A 24,055-nucleotide genomic window follows, 5' to 3' on the forward strand; every position below is an offset into this window, starting at 1 on the left:
CACCCCCAGTTTACACCAAGGCCCTTGCTGCTAAGGGAGGAGGTGTGGGCCAGGTGAGATTCCCCAGCCCATCCTGTCCCCTCCCAGCTGCCCATCCCTGCGTGCTCCAGACTGGACGCAGAGGAGCCAAGGGCAGGGTCAAGGCTGCAGGGGGAAGTGGGGGTGGGCTGCAGCTCGGGGACGTGGAACCTCCTGCTTGCCTGCTGTTGTGATGGAGTTTTTGGGGTGTAAAGAATGTTTTGCACAACCAGGCTTTACCCTTTGCTCTCACCTTCCATTAGAGATAAGTTTTCTGGATTTTTCAGACATGCTTGGTTAAATCATTAAACAGCAGCTGGAGGGAAAGAATGGGCTCCTTAATTTGTGCCTTCTTCTTTGGTGACCCATTTGTTCTGTAAGAGCACCTTCAGACTTGGCTGGGATGTGCTCCTCTCTTCCCCTCTTTGTCAGCCTGTGGGCATGGGACAGCAGTATTCCATGCTGCCTGCATCTTGGCAGTGGCTGATTCTGTATTTGATTGCCTGAATTTGAATCGCAGAATCATTTCGTTTGGACCAGCCCTCTGAGACAAGAGAGTCCTGCCATTAACCAGAACTGCCAAGGCAGTGAAGGTCAAGTGGCCTTATTTCCAGAAATGCTGATTTATTTCCCTGTGAGGAGGTAGCAGCCCTAACCCCAAGTCATTGCTCTTCCCTGTTGCAGGTGGATCAAGTTTGAGGAGAAGGTAGAACAAGGCGGGGAGCGATGGAGCAAACCACACGTGGCCACCTTGTCTCTGCACAGCCTGTTTGAGCTGAGGACCTGCATTGAGAAGGGCTCCATCATGCTGGATATGGAGGCCTCTTCCCTCCCACAGGTGGTGGGTAAGTGCACCTGTCTCGACTCTTCCCCTCACTGCTTCCCCACAAGTTTTTATTGGCCCTGGTATGGTTTTATGGATGGTTTTAATGAAAGAGCATGCTTTGCCAATAAAAGAGGAAAAAAAAAGAGAAAGAATAAGCAGGAAGTAGGGGAAGCTAGAAAAGGATAGCAGATAGATGAAAAGAGTCCTTCTCAGTGCAGGAAGAAGAGTAAAAGACATGAATTTGTTACATGGTCACTGTGGAAAAGGTGACATGTGAAAGGGCCACATCTCTGAGGGCAGAGATACCCATCAGGTACCGTTCATGCAGAACCGCTCGGGCCAGGAGCTGCTCCTGGGTGAGGTGTTCAGCTGCCACTGAAGGCAGGTGTTTAGGATAGGGCATCCCTCCCAGCCCCAGCAAGGGAGAGGGGAGAGCACCCCCAGCACCAGCTGGTGCTCTGCTCTGCAGAATGGGGGGGCAGCTTTGGTCTGGTCAGTTAGCTGTGGCCCGAGGTGACGCTCGGTGACATGCTGAGAGCCAGATCCTGCTGCCCATGGTGTGTGAGAATTTACAGAAAACAACTCTTCCAAGTGAGCCATCCAGTGGAGGGACACTGAACCAAAATGCTGAGTTTAAGAGCCATTACGTGAAGAGATCTAAAAGAGCAAAATTAAGTACTTCCTCTGCCAAAACTCAGTGATTTGAATGATGATCTCAGGAAGTAAGGTCAAAATTATCCTGGCATGGAATTCTCCCATACACTGCATCATGAGACTCGCAATTGCAGCTGGTTCTGGTATTAAATACAGGGTTTTGAACTTGGTTTTACAAGTGCTCACGGTGACATTTATCTTCCCTTGTTTTTGTGTCTGTGTATCCAAATGCTCAACTTTGCAAAGTTTTAACAAAGTAAACCCCCCAAGAGCCTCTGAAGTTTTCTGCTGAAGGTGAGCCTGCTTCAGAAGCTGATGTTCATGGTCCAAAACCTTAAGCCCTCAAACATTAAATTTTCTTTTGAAGTCCCTTCGAGATGTCACCTTCAATCTCCTTCTTCAACACCCAAATTAAATCTAATTCCTAGGAGATTAAATTACACATCGGTGGCTGCTGTTGCTGTGACACTGCGACACTGTCCTGAGCAGGGTGTTTTTGCTGGTCCAGACCCTTAATCAGACAGGTAGGGATATCCAGGACTGGATTTCCAGGATGATTTAATCATGGTCACTTGTCTGGTGTCAGGTAGTGACACACAGGAAAGAAAAACTCCAAAGAAAAACTGTCTTTGTTGTTTGTGTTTTATCAGCAACAGGGAAGTGCCAGCTAAAGGATAAACTTGAATGAAGGTTCTGAAGGAAATACTCCAAAAATCACTAACCAAAACCATGAGCCAGAAAAGCTTGTAGTAAAGTAGCACTTAACAAAGAACAAAGGTCAGCCTTTTGCCAGACATGTTGTGTAAGGGTACCTACGTGTGTATACCCATCCTGTCTTAATTGGAGAGGAAGAACTAGGCTCTTCTTTAGGGATTTGAAGAGGCATTAATTCTTGGGCAGCACGGAGAGGATGACTTTCTGGCTCACTGAGTTAGCTAATGTGATCTGTGTCCTGCCTCCCCCTTGCCATAACTTTTATTATTAGCACAAATAAAAGTTACCAGCAGACAAATACGAGCTGCCACTTGCCCTCAGGGGACAGTGCATGAACTCAAGTCATCAAGGGAACGACTTCATGCAAGTTTTACTGGACAGGGGACATTCTTCATAAGTGTGGCCACCTTTTTGCCTTTTTCCTCTGGGATAAGGGAGGAGAAAGGAGGAAATCGATGGGAAAAGAGCAGGCATTGAGGATGCTGGGGGTCTTTTCTCCGGGTGACTCCATGAAAAGTAAAGCCATAAAATACATCCTGTGATAACTGGAGCGAGTTCTGCCATTTGTAGTTGCCGTCACTTCAGTCCTGCAAGTGAATCATTTAATTAGTGGCTCATCTCCAGGACTTCTTTCTATCTTAACATTAGATTTTACTGGGAGCCTGCAAGGTGAACTCAGGCCTTGTTGAATCTGTTAGAAGTTTTTCTGTGTGCTTTTTGAGAGCATCATGGAACTTATGGTAGAGTTACAACATCTTCACGAAAGCCCAGGCTCAGAAGGGATTCCATTGCTGAGCTAAGAGCTGTCTTACCCTGGTCTTTGAAATAGTCTCTGTGGCATATAGGAAATAGCAGAAGGGAATTTCTGTGTAATAGGTGTGTGTTAGTGGCTCACGGCGGATGGAAATGCTTATCTTCTGTTTCAAGAGGGATGTCTAAAACAGATTTTAATACAAATGAAACTTGGCTTTGAGATGGTAAGAAAGGCAGAGTGAAAATTGTCTCCAACCCCTCTCTCTGCTCTCCCTGGAAGCAGTTTTGAGCTCTGTGGTTAATTTTGCTCTTCCGTCCCTCCCCCTTCCTGTGCCTGCCACAGAGATGATCGTTGACAATCAGATCGAGACGGGGCTGTTGAAATCCGAACTGAAGGACAAGGTCACCTACACCCTGCTCAGGAAGCACCGGCACCAGACCAAGAAATCCAACTTGCGCTCGCTGGCTGACATTGGAAAGACCGTCTCCAGTGCAAGTAGGATGTTTTCCAACCCCGATAATGGTAATGCAGAGGCTACCTGGCTCTAGCCTTCTCTGTCACAGCAACCCACCCGCCCAGAACTAACTGCGTGGGCCTGACGCTGCTTTCCTAACCCCCGTGGGAGCAGTGAGACCGTGCTGATGCCACATCAGCGGGGCCTCCACAGCTGCTTCGGCCGTGGCACGGCACTCTAACCTCATCTTCACTGGACTGACGGGGACCCCAGGGGCAGCAGGGAGATGGGGGGTGCTCTTCCTGGCATCTAGGAGATGGTTTAGGAGCTACAGTAGGAAAGAGAGATGCACGAAAACTTTGGTGGGGCCTGAACCTTAAAAGGCTGATCACCTGAAACATTTGGGCAGAGACAAAGCTTGCATCCACACTCCGTGTCTGTAACAGTGTCGGTGGCACTGTGAATCAAAAATGACCTGGCAGTAACATCGAGCTTGGATTTTATTGCCATACAATCATTGTCCAGTGGAGTAAAGCTGATTTCCATCTTGCTTTATTAGTCCTAAAATAGTTTTTATGGTGTGTGTTGTGAACATGTCTCTTCTGTCTAAAAAAGGTAAAAAGGTGTAACAGGTAGTGCCATGTTGGTAATGGTGTCCCTAAATGTGTGTGTGTGTGTGTGTGTGTGTGTATGCAGACAGCTACGGAGGCCTGGGCACTCAGTGCTTGCCCCTGGGTGGAGATTTGGTCATGGTAACAAACAAAAAAAGAGGAGTTTTAAGCCTCTTGTCCTGCCTTGGAGTTTTCTCAAATGTCTCCTGTGGCAGTCTGGGAATTGGGCTAAAAGTTGCCATTTTAAAATACCCAGCAATAAAAGCAAGTGAAGAAATTCTTTTCTTCTTGCTCCACCAAAGGCCTCTTAGCTTGCTGTGTTGGGCTTCTAAAACCACCCTAACCTTTCTCCCTAACCTGTTCTTGCACTTCATTAATGCCTTGGATCATCCTTTGATTTTGCTGCAGAGTCACGTGTGCATGTGGATGGACAGTGTTTCTTGCTCTGGGTGATGCCTCTTGTGGTGTCCCAGTGCCTTGATAAGGTGGTGATGGAGCGAGTAACGCAAGGTGCAGCAATGTGAACCAAGGGAGCATTCCTCATGAATATCCTTGCAGGAGTCCTATGGAACAGAGAGGGACTGGACTCTAGGGAGAGCGCTCTGAGGAAATCACAGCTTTAGGGAAGGGGCTTTGCGTGACCAGATGAGTCCTATAGCAGGAGGAGCCATGGGCAGGGACTCCTTCTGCTAGACCACATTGCCACAGGCCCCAGGCAGCCTGGTCTCCTGGATGCCTTCCCATGGTGTGCTCCCCATGGTTTGGGTGGAAGGCATCTGCTTTCTGTTACCACCTCCATGACTCTGACCACTCCTGCACCCTTGATGGCCAGGTTTGCTGTGAGGAGCAGAGTCCTGGCCTGTGGCCATGGTGTGTGGGAGGCTGAGCAGGAGACAGACATGTCTTCAGCTATTGCTGCTCGAGTGTTTCAGTCGCCTCTTGTAGGGGATGCCCCAGTTCTGGGCTGCAAACCTTTTCCTGCTCTCTGTAGGCAGAGGTTATCCCAGGAAGAGTGATGCTGACAAAGGGCATTCCTCACATTTTCACTCGCCTCCTTCTCATTTTTCGTCGCTTCAAGGCCTTCTTTACTTGGATTTGAAGTGCTTTCAATTTGATTCATTTCTTGTTCTTGTTTGAATGGGCTGTGCAGATCCTGGCTCAGTTGGACTGATTGTCCAGGAATTCTTTCCTGGTCTGGCCATCAGCCACTCCTTTCATGTTGCTCTGTCTCTGTTCTCCCACCTGGGATATTTATGTGCTCTGAGGATGTGTAGCACATTCTGTTCCATGACAGTACAAGTGCACTGAGACTTTAGAAGGGCGAGACTGACATGCGGGGGGAGTACCTCATGAATAGTCACTACTGCTATTTATTATTTACACTTTAATGAAAAAGTAACTACAGAATGTATTTGATCAGGTTATATGCCTTGGATTCAATGAGTGTCAGCGTGTCCTTTGGACAGATAAAAATTTTATGAGGCCAACAGGAGTGCAGCTGTCTCTTAGCATAGCTAATCACCATAATGACTGTGCCGCCAGCCCCAAGCTCTCCTGAATTTCCCTAGAGTTTCTTTCCAGGTAGGTGTTCATTTTCATTTTGGTGTCAGTGAAACTGCCATCCAATATTGATGCTGCCACCAGGTCTGAGCATCCACCTGCCCTCTGCACAACGGTTTTGGCGGCTGATGTGGCTGCCTCCTGCTTGACTGGCTCAGCAGAGACACCTTCTGCAAGCCAGACAACCTGCCCCTGAGCACTTCCAGGGGTGGGACCTGTTTGCTACATCTGAAATTTAGAAATATACACTGGGCCGTGGGTCAGAAAAATCCTGAGGTACCTCGATCTCACTTGGTTCAGAGTGTTTAAGTAACTGAAGTCTTAGGGCCTCCAAAATGTTCTTATTTTTCACTTCTGAGATGAATGAGCCCCATGCCGTTATCCTAGATGCCTCTAGAAATTCAGGAGCTCAAGGGAGGATGATGCACTGCCCATCTCCAGCAGTCATGACTGCTCCTGGAGCATCTCTGTCCTTTCCCAACCCTCCCTAGGGCCGGGGGTGGCTCTGTGGTCCCTGGGAGCGAGTCATCCTCAGCCCCCATCTTTGATGTAACTACTGTGTTTGAAGGTGAGGTAATGATCAGAGATCATTATGATCGGTTGGGATCAGTTGAGATCATAATGATCAGTTGGGCAGAGACATAGCCAAGGTGTGTTCTGACACCTGCTCTTCATCGCTGCATCTTAGAGGTTCACATGGGTCATGCTGTGGCCCTTGGATGTTTTGTCAGGAATCCCTTTACTCTGGGAAAGGAATTGGGCAAGAGAGAGTAGTTCCTCGTGTGCCCTGGATGGAGTAGGATAAATCACAACACTGCTTTGCTGTCTGTTCAGTAGGAAAAAGATGATTGCCAAAATTCTGGGCATACAAAGCCGGATTAAGCCATCCCTCTACCTTACCTTGCGAAGACGCCGTCCTTTTCCTTGCTCCCATTAGTAGGAGGTTGAGTTGTATGAAGTGTTGAGCAAGGATATTTCTGTGTTCCATGTTGCTGGGACTCCTGCAGGGGTTTTTGATGGGTTTTGGACAGGTTTTTTTGTAACTGGTTTTGTTGAGTGACTTTTGAAGAGTTCTTTGTATCCCTTCCTAGCACAGCCCTTGTCCTGCACCCGTGGAGCAGTGTCTAAGACCTGGCCTAGCAGCTCTCCAGCTGGCACACCTTGGGGTTTGCTGCAGTATAAGATGGGATCTGTGCTCCCCATCCCTCCTTCAGGTGCCCGAGGACTGATCAGTATTTACCAGCCTTCTCTGACAACATTGGATACCCACTTTGAGATTTGCCTTTCAGAGCTTTGTGCCTGCCGGCGTTTTTGTAATAATTTAACACCCGTGGGAGCCTTTGGCAAGTGAGAAACGATCAAATGCTGCGAAACCAGAGTTGGCAGAGCCTGTAGAAAACTGTGATGTGTTTAGGTGTGTGTGTTTAAGCACCATAAATAATGGCACGGTCCCATCACCATGTGGGTGCTGCCTAAACACCTCCTGAGCACTGTTTGTTCACACTGTGCTGGCAGCACGGTTTGGAAACAGTTGAATGGGAATAGCAGGCTGTTGGCAAGGTGTCAGCTGAGGCACAGGTGGGACAGTACCTGTCTGTGGGGGGAAAAAGGGTTTATTCTACTTCAGAATCCTAGAAGAATTTGGGTTGCAAGGGAGCTGAAAGACCATCTTGTTCCAGCCCCCTGCCACTGGAAGGGACACCTGCCACCAGCCCAGGTTACTCCAAGCCCTGTTCTTTGGACACTTCCAGGCATGAGGCAGCCATGGCTCCTCAGTTCAGCATTAGTCAGTTCAGAGTTTTTCACGTGACCCGTGACCTCAGTGCCTTGATACCTGAACACTGGCATCAGCTGAACCATGCCAGCACAGAGGAGAGCAGTTGAAGTCAGAAATGAGGTGGTGTCTGAGGAATGCTTGGAAAACCCCTATCAGTGTATGTATTGGCATCATTGGAAGCATTGCAGACTAAGGTGAGCATTTCCAAGTCTGGATTGGTGTGCCTGAGTATGTACGGATGGGGTCAGGATGCTCAAAGTTGGCTCCTGGGACGTGACCTGATCTCTGTTCTCGCACACCTGTTACTGATGCTCTCGCAGCCTGGAGCTGCTCAGTTTCACTGGCACTGCAGCTGCTCACTCATTTCCTTGAGGTCTGCTTCAAAGATGCCTGAATTTCAGACACCAGGGATGGAACCTGTGTCCAGCCCTGCCACGACAACACTGCGAGGTGGAGCTGCCGAGGAGATGTCAGGATCTAAATGAGTGGGCTTTGGTGACCCCACTGTGCATCTCACCCCTTCTCTTCTGCCTGGCTTCTCTTCACCACTGCTTGAGCCTTTCTTTCTGGCATAATTTTCTTTTCTTTTCTTTTAACTTTTCCCCTTTGCTCTCTTCCTGCTCTTTGCTGCTGCTCCCGTCTCCTGCTTGCCTGGCCCAAGCACGCAGCCCGCTCGAGAGCTCCGTGCCCTGCCTGGCCACGCGCACGTTGGACGATGAACTGGGAGTGCAACGCAGCCCCAGCGTGGGATGGCTCAGTAAGTGCTGGGCAAGGCTCTGGGTGGGCAGGCTGGGGGCCAGGAGAGGAAGAGGAGGTGCTGAGTCCCACCAGCTGGGCTCCTCACGCTTGCTGCTGCATTAACAGTGGGGAGCGGGGCTGCTCTGGCTCTTCGTTTTGTCCCCACCGTCCCCTCCACTGCACTGTTTCATTCTGTTTTCCTTCCTTCCTTCATCTGGGATGAAGCAGGTCATAATGCCCTTCCCAGGGTAGTCTAAGATGGCTGCAGGCACTTTTTTTTGTCTCTTGAAGTATCCTTTGGCTGTTAAAGGGGCTTAAATATTTTAATCTTCATATAAATAATCCTGAAATTGCTTGATCTCTATGGGGTGAGCCAGAGACAGGTCTCTGGCACCACTCCTGTGTGATTCTCTGTGTCAGACATGACTTGTGGGAGCCTTGCTGATCCCAGAGGAGCACAGTGCTCCTCCCAGGAGGGCACAGCTTATGGCACTGCTGGCACAGAGGCGTTCTTCGGTGGCCACGGCAAGCCACTGAAGTCTGAATTCTAGGGTATTCCCCTTGAGAGGTTAGTACGGAGCTGATTCCTAGGATGAGATAATAGGATGGGGGGTTTGGACAGCCTGCTATACTTCCCTCATGAGTCCTTGGCTGAGCGTGGCCATGGACAGGCTCATGTCACCTTTGACAGAGAGACAGGAATGGGAAGTAGGCCTGGATCAGGAAATTACCCTTCATTAGCAAACACCCTAAGGGTGAGTGTGGTGTGCCAGAAATCCTCCACAGGGTTTTCAGCAGCCGAAGCTTTGTACTCCACTTGTTTTTGTGGAACTGTGGTGAGCTGGTGTGGCTGTGTGGAGCCATTAGGAGAAGGTTGGTTTGGGGATGCTCTGGACTGGTGTGGCTGTGTGGAGCCATTAGGAGAAGGAGGCTGGTAGCAAGGGGAGAGAAAGGCACAAGCCTTTCTTCAGAGAAGAAAGTCATTATATCCCAGGGTACATTCAGCTTGGAATCTAATAAACAAAGCAAACAAGTGATGTAATTTGGAAAAATAACAGCTAAATGGGGTCTTAAATAACAGCAGGAAGAGTTGAGGCTGGGGATCCCCATTTGTAATACATGATTCGTCTAATTGTGCTTGGCTTTGGCTGTGCTGATGTTGCTGTTGTTTCCCTTTAACACACAGCAGGTACAGCTATTTTGAATTTATCCCTACATATGTTCTAAAGAAAACCCAGGACTCTGGGGAGTCCAGAGGTTTTATTCCCACTCCTTTGGTTATTTGCTCCTGATGCTGATTTATTATTGAGCTTGTTTGTGCTGGGAGCTGAAGAACACTGAGAACTTGGACATTTATTTTAATAATATCAAATAAATATGGTCTCAAAATGCAGCCTCAGTTGGGAGATGCCTCCTTGCCATTTTTTTCTTTAAATGTTTCCTCTCTTTCCGACGAAGTTCATGGTCAGAAACTCTGGGATAAAAACTTGTGCTGCTGTTTCAGGTTCCTGCAAACGTGATGAGAAGGGATGGGAACGTTTCAGGACCATTTATAAACAATTCACACTGACCACTGTGATTTCAATCCTATGTCCATCCCAGAAGTCTCTGTTTAGTACTGGTTTGTTGGTTTTGTTTTGGATTGTTCTGAATGTAATTATTCTGCTGCGTCTCTGGAGAGTTTCTCACCTCTCTGGAGAATCTGGTGTCAGGAATTGGTGACTCTTGGCCCATCAGTGTGGCACAGACGTTTTAACCAGTGAGATGCTTAAGGTTCATGAGCTTAGTTAATGAGCTTACTTGGAGCGAGAGAGGCGTTTATTGGGGCTGTCTCAAAGGAGCAGGAGCTGCCACCCTCCCTCTGCCTGTGCTGTGCGCAGTGTCTGGGATGCTGAGGAGGGCATCTCCAGCCACATGGGAGAGCTGAGGCCAGGGCGCAAAACCCTGGAACGTCCCAGCCCTGGGAAGGGATGGGTTTGTGGTGGATCCTGGGTGACTTGGCCAGTAGTGTGGTTGTGCTTTGCTTTTCTCCCACAGGCAGGAATTATGGAAAGTCCTTGGACTCTTTTGCTCCCCTGGCAGTCGCTGGACTGCTGGGTTCAGAGGTGATGGAGAGTTAGCCTCTTAAATCCCCCCTGTGCCACATCAAGTGACAGAACGCAGCTTGTCAGGGCCAGGAATTCCCCACATCAGCCTCCCAAGGAAAGGCGTTGCTGTAGCCTGAGCCTCTGTTCTGACTGCATCCAAGCAGGTGCTTTAACTGGTGTGGATGTTGTTCTTACAGGCAGCCCAGCCATGGCTCACCGAAACCTGACTTCCACCAGCCTCAACGACATCTCGGACAAGCCTGAGAAGGACCAGGTAAGCTCCAGGTCCAGTCTTCTCTCAGGGATGTGTTTGGAGAGGAGCTGGATGTTGGGGAAAGGGCTTAGCCCTGAAAAAGAAGAGTGAGTATTTCTGAGTCTTGTGGCTGGTTCCTCCACACTTTAATCACCAACCCTAGGAAGCAGCAGGTCTGAAGTAAATGACACCACATAGATGGCATCTTGCTGATCCCTGTGGGAAAAGAGGGAAAATACCCAGGGAGTGATGGTTTTTGGATCCTCTTCCTGCTGAGGGGTTACAAGGGTCTGCAAAGGAGCACCCTGAGCTGAGTGTTCACAGGAACCATGAAGTAGAGCCAGGAGAATGTAGGGGAACATGTCCCTGCTGCAGCAGCTGGTGGAACAAAGGTGCCACCTTCCCCTGCTCGTCCCAGCAGGAAGGTGGCTGTGCTGACAGGTAATGTGGGAGAACGGCTCCAAAATTCAGTCAGTAGTTGAGTTAAAATTGGTCTCTAGTGACAAATGTCCATGAACTTGACCTCTTTCTTAGACTAGGGTAATGTTTGTGCTGTGGCATACGCGCTGTCTTTGTGTGCGTTTCCGTCCTTCCCGAAGGCTGCCGGTTCTGAGGGGTAAGAGTAAGTTTATTCCAACTCTTAGAAAACTGGTGGCTCAATGAGGTCTCTGTGCAAGTTTCAAAAAAACCTTTGTCTGGGTTCAAGAAGTGGGTTATTCTCAAAGCCCGGCTGTTTCTTTCGGAGAATCTCTTTTTTTTGTCTGTGTCTTTCAGCATTCCCTAGTCCCATGGTGATTGTGAATGCAAATGAGAGTCACTTGGGAAAATTATTTGGGTAGCACAGCATTGCTGGCCAGTTGGGGATGACTCTCGTCCCTCAACAATGGCTGGTCACAGTCTTGTGTCCTGAAAGCGGTACAGCAATGTAATTGACGTGGAAAAGTGAGTTCAGACTAAGGAAATATTTTTAAAAGAAATAGATGTTTGCCTAAAGAAATGTACTTCCATGGAAGGAGAGGGGGAACAGAGTGTTCTGCACTGACCTCAGTGTCGGGCAGTGTTGTAGTATGTTGTAGTATCATCTCTATTGGTTGTGCTTCCAGAATAGCTGTTTCCTTATATACACAGCCACACCTGGGGAAGAAGGAGGATTGTTAAATTACTTCTTGTCATTGGACAAACTGCTGTGTTATATTTTTAATCCCGTTGTAATTGGGGTTGTAATGCTAGATCAGCCCAATGCTGGGGGACAGTCCTCACTGCCTCTCATTTGTCTCTGCAAATTCAGATAATGGACTTACATGGAGAATTGGATATAAAAATACATGTTTTGGTAGCACTAATAGGGAAATCTGTTAATAGATACATCTGGGAGCGTGCTTCAAGGTTTTTAACTTCCAGTGTACACAACTGGCTCTTGGTAGTGAGAGCTGTTTCTTGCTAAGAATAGAGTTCCAAAAATCCTCTCAGTTGATTAGCCTGTGTCCTGCTGATGAACTTTGCAAAAGTGGGAGCCTTGTCCTCTGCACCTTGGGACATCAGCTTAGAGCTCAGTTTTCATGGCTGGTCGACTCAAAGTCCTGCCTGGCTTGAGTGTGGCATTGTAATGGTGCCTGGCAACTTCCTGGAGCAGGACTCGGTGTGCCATACAGGAGGCACGGCGATAATCCATCGTGTTCCCACAACACGAGCTGCAAGAGGAGCAGGTTCACTTGCCTTGGCAGCAGGGAGACTGCTGTTGTTATCTGGGCATCCCATCTGGAAGCTGGACAGTTAGTGAGGGCATACAGGCAGGGGGGAGTCTGCTGGAGACACAGAAAAGGCCAATTTTTATTTATTTGTGTGCTTGTAAGAAGTGCAGTGGGTGAGGTCAGTTTATAGCAGTAGCATGGAGCAGGACTGCCTTCCTGCATCCTTAATCAATCCTTGGTTTTACACGGATACAGGCTCGTGTGCCTGTGTTTTAGAGGAAAAAAAGGCGCTGACCAAACTTCTTTGTACCTTCAGTGATTTTCCTGTCTTCCTAAATCCTTAATATTCTGTTCTGAAGCCTTTAATGCCATTTGGAATGGTGCAGCTAATACTCTAGGGAATTTGTAGCCAGCGTACTCCTTTGATCTGCGGCGTTCCTGCTCCTTTTCTCTGGATGTTGTAAGGTTCAAGTTTCGCATGCACGTCGGAGGTCTGGTCTGTCAGAGAATCCTCCCAGATTCATCCCTACTGCCAGGGACCCAGACAGCTCTGCCTGGCTCAGGGGTGTTCCTTGTGACTCCTGAATCAGGCAGTTTGCATCAGCTGGCTGTCTCTGCCGTGGGAATGGTGGCTGGATCCATTGGGATTGCAAAGAGGCTGGCTCAGTATCCTGCACAAGCCGCCGGGGCCCCGACTCAAACTGCTCCGATGAGAAACAGCTTCAGGAAGGGCCCACGGATTTGGGCTTTGCTCTTTTGTTCTGTTTTTTGCTTTGGGCTTGTTTGGCGCTTTATAAAGATGATTAGGGAAGAAGGAGGTGTATTCTCTTTGATTGTGTTTGTTTTTGGCAGGCACTGCTCCTGAGGTGGCAGTGCAGAGAAGGGATTTGCTTTCATCTGTGGTATTTTAGGAGGTGTTGGCTGCACTTAATACCCTGGACTTTTGCAGCTGGAGAGACAAGCAGTGGCGTTTTGGGACAGTTTATTCTTCTTTTCTGTATAGTAATTAATAAATGAGCATCTAGGCTTCTTCCTGTCCTCTCCTAGGCTCCCAGCTCTCTGTTGCCAGATGCACCAGTGGTATTGGAGCTATGTCCGTAAAACCAGGAACTCTCATGGCTGGAGAATTCCTGCAGCTCCTGAACATCAAGTTGTTGGATCAAGTTTTTCACTAGTACCGTTTTCATGGAAACCCAGAATTTCAGAATGGATTTGGATCTTAAATATCATCCTATTCCACCCCCTGCCATGGGCAGGGCCACTTTCCATTGGACCAGGTTGCTCCAAGTCCTGTCCAACCTGGCCTTGGACGCTTCCAGGGATGGGGCAGACACATCTTAATATTTTAAAAACACTTAAAACTCATTTTTTTTCAGCTTACGTGTAAAGGAAAGTGACTGAAAAGAGTCAGGTAGATGCTTTATGATCCCCTCTGGTGCCACAGTGCCAGCAGACCACAGAAAGCTGGGGAAGTTCCTGCTGCTGTTCCCACTCCAGTCCCTCCTCCTGCAAGAAATCCTTTGGCTGTGCTCTGTTAGAATGTCCTTGGCAGCTCTGAGTGCTTGAACCACCAGGACTCCTTCAGTGCTAACCTGTCAAATAAAGGGGACATGAAAGGAAATCTGTTTTCCCAGGGACCTGCTATTCCTGAGCTGATGCAACAGCATATAGAAAGGGAATGTATGTTGATATAAAGGGAGGTTCCTGACCTGGTGTTATCTCTGCTTCCAGAGGGCTTGGATGTGGGACGAGCCTGGCTCTGAATGAATACGGTCAGTCAGAGGGAGGCACAAAACCCTTCTTATTTGTTGTGGTGTAGACACTGTGTATTCAGCCCATGTTTCCATGTCAACAGGGGATCTGTGCCAAAGCCAGCACTGAGGTTCATAAAGAAATTTGCCCTGCTTAAAGAAACCCTCCTGCCTTTCCCGGGGACCCGTGGACAGGGAGGCGCTGGCTGGATCCCATTCTTGGGAATGCAGTCCTGTGATTGACTGTGGGAGTGATTGCCAGCTTTTCCCATTGGAACATCTTCTCGTGTCCACAGCTGCAAGCAGACATGCCCAATTTTGACATCTGTCAGCCTGGGTGATGTACTTTCCCTCCACGGAGCTCCAGGGAAAATGACTGTTTTTCAAAGTACAATCAATGCCACCCTTCTGGAGGCAAGGAGGAAAGAAACCTTTTTGTGGGAAATTTAGTTAACCAGAACTGCCTTTACTTCTGCTGTTTTTCTTGATGCAGAGAGCAGTTTTGCCTGCCTGGTTTCTCCCCATACCCATAGTGGCCCTCTAAAGCATCCTTGGGTGGATGGAGCTGCCTGGAGCCTGGAAGGTACCCCTGGAGGCAGGTGTTCATGGGTTAAGTTCTGGGAAGGTGAAGAGGTGATCTTAAACATATGTGTGAGCAGATAGAGAAAAACAGAAAGGCAGGCTCAGGTTCCAGGGGGAATTAACCTTCCTTAAGTGCTACTTAGGAGCTGCTTTCATTTCCAGTTGATCCGGAGTGGTGGTGATCATCCTAGCGCTCCAGTCCATTTCAGGATATTGGGATTTTGAGGTTGTAGTGTGCCTTTTTGCAAGTACAGTGCTGGAGACCTGTGGCTTTTAGCATAACATTAGTGGTTGGGTTGGAATGATGTTCAACTTGGCAGGGGAAAGTGAAGCTCTCCCGTCCCTCCCTTGTTCATGGATGCTGCTGAGGAGTCAGATCTTTCCAAAGCTGCTTTGGGGAATGGTTTAGAATGGATTTTAAGTGCTGACTGCACTCATTACCTGTCTGAGGAATGATTTAAGGAAATGGCAAGTGGTGGCACAAAACTCATTTGGAGATTAAAGAAACCCACTATAAAGGCAATTCTTCAAAATCAGTGACAGTGGTTTGCTGTGCTGGGCAGGGGGGAAGGGGTTGGAGCCTTCAGCCTCAGGAGCTGGGTGGCCACACCACAGGAAACCCTGCAAATCAGTTCTGGCTCAGAGAATCACCTGAGCCAGGTGTTCAAAACAACCCTGGTGTTGCTGAATGATTCCTGTTCAGCAGAATGGCCGGCCTGGTGAAGTAAATGAAATGTTTGCCGTGGATTTGCCATCCTCCTATTATTTTTTTACCACCACCATGCTCCCAAACGCTGTTTGTGGAAAAACTCATAGCATTTTTCCAGACTTCCTCCACTGTGCTCCTGGATGCTTATTTGCTATTTCTTCTGGTGGTAATCCTAACTGAAGCATGCAGGGGTAGGATAGTTGCAGCGGTTTTCTTCCTGTTTAATCAGTTCCTGTATTTTCCCGAGACTTTTTCCATTTTTGTCCTTCCTCAAGTGGCCACGTGCAGCTTATTAGGGATTCTTAGCCCAGTTCAGTGCCCACCCTGGCACTGGTCTTCCTGGCAGTACATCCTCCCTCTCCATTCACCCTTGGCCAGGCACGCACAGAGCATCTCCAGAGATCACCCAGGGAGAGGGGCAGATTGGGAACCAGCTGAAGGCAGGGTTTTCAAAAACCTTCAATTCCAAATTCTGCCACTGTTGAAGTTCAAACAAAGGCGTCTCGCAGGGGCTGAGCTTTAGAACCCAGTGGCTGCTGCTGAGTGTTTTCCCATTCCCTGGTGATGACATTTCTCCATGGCTGGATCCAGACCCAGGGTTCACCGTTATGGCACAGAGATGAGAAGAACGTGCCCAGCTCAACCTAATTTTCTTTTCCTTCCTCTTTCACTGCTGCAGCTGAAGAACAAATTCATGAAGAAGTTGCCTCGTGACGCTGAGGCCTCCAACGTGCTGGTCGGGGAGGTGGATTTCCTGGAGAGCCCCTTCATTGCCTTTGTGCGGCTGCAGCAGGCGGTCATGCTGGGAGCTCTCACCGAGGTCCCTGTTCCCACACGGTAAGGAAACCCAGCCCCCAGGCAGGGACTCAACAGGGAACTTGCACTTCCACGTGGTGAAGTAAAAAACAGCAGGCCAGAAGATGTTCTCCCCTGCCTTCCATCCCAGGGCACACAGAACCGTGGCTTAAAGTAACACAACTTAAACACAACAACAAGAACGTAAAGGATTGGTAGCGTAAAGTAACACAACTCGCTGAAGCTACTTCATCATTTTCGGGTCCCGAGTTTGATTATAAGTAAACCATTGCACAAACACACTGACTTAACAACTCAGCAGTCAAGAGCACTGTCAGTGGTGAATTTAAGTCCTGGGGCTTTTTTCCTGCCCCTTCTGTACAGATCCCAGATTCCCTCTGCACATTTTTTGCTGTACGTATTATTCCTCTTCAGCTCAGATCAAATGGAAGATTTATTTCTGGCCCTCCTGGGGCAAAAATAAAAGTCAGGTGAACTGGGACATAGAATTCTACTGAGGCTTGTTGCTTTGTAATGCATGATGGCTCAAGGAAAAATGTCAGCAAAATATTTTATTTATTGTGACTCACATTGCAAATTAATCTCAGTCTCACAAATAGCAATATCTCTTGTGTTTTTAAATATTTGAAGTCACTGCTTGAATATGCCTGCCTGTCTGAGCTGCCCGGTGTGAACTCATAGCAGTATCCCAGCCCTTGTATGGAGTGGAAGTCAGATGGCTGTTGCAATCCTTGCCTCTTTCTGTGTACCAGAGAAAGGGAAAAGAGGATCTAGCTTTGCTTGTTAGGGGCAGTAGCAGTGTTTTTATTTCTTGGAGTTTCGTTACGTGGTTTCTTGCAGCCACATCCACAAGTATCTGTACATGCTGAGTGTTCAGGTAGGATTGTGATGACCCAGATGTGGCTTCATTTTGTAGCAGGTTATTCATGCCTCAACATTCCTGGCGTCCGTGTGCCTCAGTGTTTCAGCTTCCAGCTCTAATCCCACTGACTATTTTTTAAACATATCTCCAAGTTCTTTCCAGCAGTTGTAAGATGAGGTATTGCTTGCTGTGGTGGTGGGAGCCAGGAAGTTAGATGCAGGATTGCTGGACAACCTCATTACTCAGTAGCAGTAATCAAGGCAGTATGTCCTTCCATGCCAGCATTTGTCCCAGGAAATAGTATTATCCATTTGCTGTTCTCCAAAGCAAATACTGGCCCTAATCAAAGCAGGAAGGCTCATTAGGTGGCTTTCATGAGTGATGAAGAGCCATTTGCCATGGCTGCATCCTACGAAATTCAATCAAGGAAATCCCCTCAGGGCCACGAGGAGCTGTGATGGAACATCTCCGGTGCCACAGGCATTCCTGCCCTGGGCCGGCACTTAAAGCCCACAGGCTCCGCAGGATGCCGGAGCTGGAGCCTCTGGCATGCCCAGCCTTCTGTCCTGTGGGGCTTCTCCTTTTATTTCGTTAGGTTGTTGATTCTCTGGTAAAACTGCGGGTTGCCACACGGTGCCGGCCGGGCGCTGCAGGTTCCTGGGCGTTCTACTGCCGCGGGAGCTCACGTTTGGGTGCCGTGGGGTGCAGGACTGCCGTGGGCCAGGTCTCTCAGTACTGGCACTGGGACCTGTGTCTGCCTCTCTCGTTGCTTTTATTGAGGGCACGAGGGGGTTAAACACGCAAGTTTTGGCTCAGGGCTAACCCAACCCCTCTGTCTGGGATGCCATGTTAGGTGGACGTTTCCTGCTCTTAAGAAACTGCAGATAGAGAAGCAAGGAATGGTTTGTGTTGGAAGGGAAGGGAACTCAAAGACCATCTCGTTCCAACCCCCTGCCACAGGCAGGGACACTTGCCACTAGCCCAGGTTGCTCCAGACCCCGTCCAACCTGGCCTTAGACACTTCCTGGGATCCAGGGGCAGCCACAGCTTCTCTGGGCACCTTGTGCCAGGGTCTCACCCCTCTCACGGGGAAGAATTTCTTCCCAACATCCAATGTAACCCTGTCCCCTGTCAGTGGGAAGCCATTTCCCTTTGTCCTGTCACTCCACGTCCTTGTCCCAAGTCCTTCTCCAGCTCTCCTGGCGCCCCTTTAGGCACTGGAAGGGGCTCTGAGGTCTTCCTTGAGCCTTCTTCAGGATGCTCTCCCACCCTGGCTCCAGAGCACAGGGGCTGGTAATAGAAAATGCAGGGATATGCAGTTGGAACAGAGATATCCCAGCCATTCCTCAGTACTGGTCAGATGGAAAAAAAAAACTTCTAAGGCCTTCGGTTTTCTTGTGTTAAATTTAACCCCACAGTACTTGGGACTCCTCATTTGCCTTGAGCTGGCAACATGGCTTGGGAATGGCTTTGTGTTTTCATCAGAGCAATGCACAATTATGTATTCAAGGCTGTTTAATGCAATGAAGATGGGGAGAAAGATGAGGAATGAGCCAGGAGAAGATGTTTTTTGGAGATAAGCTGCACAGACTTGCACAGTCTGGTGTGCAGAGCTGGGAAAGGCTGGTGTCTGCCGGTCTCAAATGAAGTGAAGTAACTTGCCCAAAGGTCACTTGTGAAGCAAGGGGCAGATGCAGGAGTCTGGTCCTCCCTGGCCTCCCTACAGAGGCTTTTCATTGCAGAGACACTTTTCCTCCAGCACTTGGCTGAGATTCCTTTGTTCAGGTGCCTTTTACCCTTAGAGAGTTGCTGTTCTACCGATGCATTGAGAGAAACATTGGGTTTTGTTACTACTTCTGAGAGACTTTTAGCTTGGTGGAACCTCATATTCCCTGCCTTGGAGCATAATTAATAGTGTTAAGTATCAGAAATGGGCACTGGATAACTCAGCATGTGTTGTTTGCAGCAGGGAGGAATTCTCGAGTGGCCCTCAGCAGAGGAAGAGGAGGAGGATGGCGCAGCTAGGAGTGAGGGCTTTTCTAGCTGGAAATTTTCCTAACAAAATGATAATAAATCTCTGCAGACATAATCTAGTTCAGGCCACTAAAATGCATTAATGTTTTTGTGCTTGTAATGCTCATCCTATGAAAAGACCTCGTTCTACCCACTGAAGGCAGTTCTGAGCTGAATTAGAACAGAAAATTTGGAAAATGCCACAGACTCCTTGTTTCCAAGAGTGTTTCAGTTGTGCAGGAGCATTGAGGTGCTGCTGCTCTGTGCTGGAAAAGAGCATGCTGGTTGGCTCTTTTCTGGTTGGGATTATTGCAGAAGAGGGTTATTAAAGTGCCTGGTTCTCCTGGAAAACCGGGAGAATGCCACACAGCAACCCCTGAAGTTACGAACCTCTTTTTTTTATATATTAATATGTTTGGCTAATTTGCATCCTGGAGTTTGGAAGGAGTTGGCTGAGGAACAATTTTTCTTGACTGTTGTTTTATAAGAAGTGGTGAAGCAGGGAAAGTTCCAGGAGGTGGGAGGAGAGCAGGGGACATGACCTGGGTGTGTGTGGATTACTCACCTCCCCTTGAACCTCAAGTAAAACACTCCAACGCCCCGTGAAGAACTCGATTAAGAAGTGTTATGTAGTAATGCCAGTCAGTATGTATTTATGGATCCTGTCCTACTAACTTGCTGCCTTTTTGCTTTTAGGACTCTAGATTCTTTTGAACAGAAAGTAGTTGTTTGGATAGAGTACTCCTCATAAGCCATTTAACTTAGTACCTCATCATACTTGAATTAGGGAGATAAAATAATATTTAATCCAGTCCTTGGAAAGGGAGAGGTGCTTCTGGTGAGGGTTATTTCATCTGTATGTTTGCACTGATAAAGGTTTCATATCATGGTGTTTTTTAAACTCTTCAGCAGTGACTTGGATGTAGTTGCTGCCCAGAGAGATAATGTGAAAAATGAAATGTCTTAAGGCCAGGTTGGACAGGGCTTGGAGGAACTTGGCTACTAAGGGGTGTCCCTTCCCATGGCAGGGGACTGGAACTAGATGGCCTTTAGGATCCTTTTTAACATAAACTGTTCTGTGATTCCATGAAGCAAATCCCCATGGAGGTGGGCAGGCTTCTGTGGTGCACAGGGCATGGTGGGCCACAGGGTGCAACCTCTGCTCTGAAGTTAGCTTGAGGCCGCTGGCAGCTTCCAGGTCTCTAACAAGCACCACAAGTTTTAAAGTCGAATTTCTGTCTAGGTGTTGTGTAAGTAATAAGCAGTTTGTTTTGCCATCCTAAATGGGAACAACCTCTTGATTTTGTCAGGTTTCTCTTCATTCTACTGGGACCAAAGGGCAAAGCCAAGTCCTATCATGAGATCGGCCGCGCCATTGCCACGCTGATGTCGGATGAGGTAGGTGTCCTGGCATCTCTGTGGGAAATGGCTTCTCCCAAGTAACCATGTCCTTCCCTCCAGCCTGCTCAGCGGGAAGGAGCATTCACATAAAGCTGAAATATCCACGTTCCTCCCATTTCCATCTCTTGACATGATTATTGCCTCTGGCTTCATGTTTTTCACAAGTGTGACTCTCGAAGGGGTTTGTCCACCATGTGTCTTTTCCTGCTGGCCATCACTCTTTCATATAAACTGTGAATTAATGGTTGAATTTATTGTGTCGTGGTCTGCACCTTGTGTCCCATTCTACCATCCCAGTATCCCACAGGCAGGGAGATGCAGGTAATGCCCACGGGACTGTTTCCCCCAGGTGTGTGGCACTGTGTCCCGAGCACTGGCACTGTTGATGTGTTAGCCAGGAGCAGCTGGCCGCTCCTCTCTGCCATGGCTGGGCTTTCAGGATTCACTCACAGCCCCTTCCTTCCAGAATCCCTGGAGCTCTGTGTGCTGGGGCTCATTCACATGAGCTTTGTTTCTTGGCATTGCTTCACTCTCCTACAGTTCCTTAATTACAGCTCAGTTGCTCCCAGATCTCCTGCTTTCTGTCACTCAGGGCTCTGCTTTCCGTTGCCCCAAAGTCCCTTCCTGCCACCAGCTCATCTGTCACATGCACTGATCCACCTTTGTCAAAGTGTCTTCTCCAAGTGTGATTGAAAGTCCTTATGTAGAGGAAAACTTTTTTTGCACTAAAGAAAGAGAAAATTGCTTTACTAACATTTTAAAAGGTTAGAAATGGAAATAGTTTTGCTTAAAATTAGATACATACCTGCAAGGAGAGGATCTCTGTCGTTATCCAGCCAAAGGAAGGGGCTTTGTGAGGGTCACACCTCTATGTGCCCCATGTCCTGATACTTCTTCAGAGGTTTCTGAGAAGGAATTGAATTGGTTTTGTAGAACTCAGCAGCTGCTTCTGGAGTCAGGGCCACAGAAGATGCAAACCTTTTCCACAAGGAGTCTGTTTTCCTTGCAGGTATTCCATGACATTGCCTATAAAGCCAAGGACCGCCAGGACCTCATCGCAGGCATCGATGAATTTCTGGATGAAGTCATTGTGCTCCCCCCTGGGGAATGGGATCCAGCCATTAGGATAGAGCCCCCCAAGTCTCTCCCTTCTTCGGATAAGAGGTAATAGCAGGAGAGGGCTCTGTGGCAAAAGACAGTGGGCATGAGGTTTGGAAAGGGGATGGGAAGACCTGATGTTTTGGTTGTGCCCAGTTGTCTGGGGTGACCTGCTCCTGTCTGGCACTGTTTAGAAAGTCCTGGAGACATTTCCAGGCCTTCCTTAGCTAGCTAGAGGGAGGACGTTCCTGAAAGTCTGTAACTTTAGAGGTGATGTCGTAGGTGCACAAAAACATAGCTGGTAGTTACCCAGGTTTTTCAGGGTTCTCCTTGTGACATGCTGTGTCCTTGCCCAGGAAAAACATGTACTCAGGTGGGGAAAACCTGCAGATGAACGGAGACACACCCCACGACGGGGGGCACGGCGGCGGCGGCCACGGCGACTGCGAGGAGCTGCAGCGGACGGGCAGGTCGGTGACACCCCTGCAATGCTTCCCTTGCCTAAACATCCCCACCCCTATGGACTGGCAGTACAGGCTGAGCTGTGACCCCAAAATGTGTCTTGGGGGCTTCTTGTGCCCAGAGCGGGGCTGTCTGAAGGGTTCCGAACATGGGGCTTCAGTAAATTGCAAAATGTCATGACTCAGATGCTCATTAAATGATAAAGGGCCTTTAAAAAGAACAGAAGGCCCCGGTGGGTGCTGCCTGTTGGGAGCCTGTGAATTCAGATGAACCGTAAGGGACATAAATATGGCAGGTACAAGCCTCAGTTAATCCATTTGGATTGCTGAAGGGCTGCGTTAGCCAAAAGCAGAGGTGTTCCTTTTTCCGGACGTTAGTATTGCAGTTGAATCGCACAGCTGTGAGGCTTTTATAGATAAAGCTAGAAACAGAATAGGGATAGATAGGGATAGAAATAGAGAAGGCAACAGCCCCCTAGGCCCTACTCTCTGCTTTATTACACTGCTTCCTGCCATGTAAAAGTCCACTGGAGTGGGAATACCGCTCAAGCGGCCATGAAATAGCGAGCTCAGCATTTCAAGATCTGTGCACAGGGATTCCTGGTGGCTTTGTGCCCTCCGTCCCACTCTATGTCTTCTTTTTCAGTTCTAGTTCTAGTCTGAATTCTAGGAGAAATGTCTGAAAGTCTTCACACTGTATTGGTGTGTACAAGGCAGTGGAGCGTCCTGATTTGGGGTCAGAAGGTGGCGTGTGCCTGTCTGCCACAGTGTCTGTGCAGCCCTGGCCTAGGTGGGAGCTGTGAGCAGGGGAACAAGAGGCTAAACTGTCATTTTTTGTGCTGGCAGTGTCAGTGCCACTTGGAGTTTTTAGGAGTTAAATACTGTCTTGTCTGTGAGCATAGAAAAAGCAATGTCTGCAAGGGAGTTCTCTCACTGTCCAAGAGTATTTCCCTTACATTTTTACTTCTAGTTCTTTTGCTGTGTATTAATTTGCAGCAGTTTTTCCATGCAGCAGATTGTTTGGCTCGCCCAGCCGTGGTGTCTGCTATGTGGAGAAATTCAGGCAGGGGTTTAGACCAGAGTTAATCTATTTTATTACATCAACTAATATATTTGGGGGGAAAAAAACAACAGATGAGCTTCCTGAAATACAAACTGTAGTGGTCTGTTTCAGCAGAAGTGTGGCTTGCAGTCCTGAAATTTGTCTGTTGTTAGCTGCATCACATGTTTGAGATACTATCTTTCTTTACAACATTCTCTCTGAGATCCCTGCACCAGCAACAGCTGTGATAAGACTGTTTGTAATGTGGTGATCTCACTCCTTTGAGATAATACTTCGTTGCTGACAGTGTCTCTGATGACTTAGTGTGGTGACTTCCACTGTGAAACGTTTTGCACGAGTCTCCTCTTGCTTGTCCTTGCAGGTTCTGTGGGGGCTTGATCAAAGACATCAAGAGGAAAGCACCGTTCTTTGCCAGTGACTTCTACGACGCTTTAAACATCCAGGCCCTCTCAGCCATCCTCTTCATCTACCTGGCCACTGTCACCAATGCCATCACTTTTGGGGGATTGCTTGGGGATGCTACGGAGAACATGCAGGTGAGCAAGAGCTTTCAGAACCAACAAACACAGCATTTGCCTTTTGCTGTCCAGTCAGAGCAATGTTTGGGCACTGGCAAGGCTGGAATTCTTGATACAGTAATGGACGTGTTCCATGTTTGCACTGCTTTCTCTGCTGCTGTGGCTGTCCTTTGACAGATTATACAGAGGTTTCTTAAATGGTGAATAAAAGCAGGCTCAAGAGACAGGAAGGTCTTTGCTCCCTCTGTAGAGAGAAGTTCCTCTGATCTGCTCTCAGTTTTACCATTTTAGTCCAATTAAGTTTGCTAAGTCTGAATCATCTCCCTCATTCCTACAATACCTGGGCTTTGGCCTCTCCGGTGAAGTGAAAATCCCAAAATAATTAGGAAAATGAGTGGCACGGGAGAGAAATGTCAGGTCTTTAAAAAGATTAATTTTGTCATAGTGGGAGGTCACAGGCTGAGAACCAGCCACTTTTCCATGGACAGGCTGGATCAATGGCTTAGCTCAGCCTAAAGAGAAGGGATTCTCTATTAACAGTGCTGGAGGTACTTTGGTTTAGCGGAATAATAGGAAAAGTAGGAGGTTGTATTTAGATTTTATTTCAGTTCGGTCAGTCCAGTTCAGTCAAATCTCCCAGCAAT

General features: G+C 48.2%; 1 protein-coding gene across 3 annotated transcripts in view; it reads left to right on the top strand.

Annotated features, from left to right (window-relative positions):
• The window catches only part of SLC4A4 (solute carrier family 4 member 4), a 115,915-nt gene that overhangs the window by 65,795 nt on the left and 26,065 nt on the right, over positions 1-24,055 (top strand). For 2 of the 3 annotated variants that reach the window (XM_062493198.1, XM_062493197.1), the window contains exons 5-13: positions 703-863; positions 3,309-3,488; positions 8,030-8,125; positions 10,391-10,467; positions 15,859-16,016; positions 20,181-20,268; positions 21,281-21,435; positions 21,726-21,839; positions 23,255-23,429. In XM_062493198.1, coding sequence (XP_062349182.1) covers positions 703-863; positions 3,309-3,488; positions 8,030-8,125; positions 10,391-10,467; positions 15,859-16,016; positions 20,181-20,268; positions 21,281-21,435; positions 21,726-21,839; positions 23,255-23,429 — 1,204 coding nt within the window. The remainder of the gene's footprint in view (positions 1-702; positions 864-3,308; positions 3,489-8,029; positions 8,126-10,390; positions 10,468-15,858; positions 16,017-20,180; positions 20,269-21,280; positions 21,436-21,725; positions 21,840-23,254; positions 23,430-24,055) is intronic. The other variant, XM_062493199.1, reaches the window with a different exon arrangement.

Source organism: Cinclus cinclus, chromosome 5 (assembly GCF_963662255.1).
Source record: "Cinclus cinclus chromosome 5, bCinCin1.1, whole genome shotgun sequence".
NCBI classification, from domain to species: Eukaryota; Metazoa; Chordata; class Aves; order Passeriformes; family Cinclidae; genus Cinclus; species Cinclus cinclus.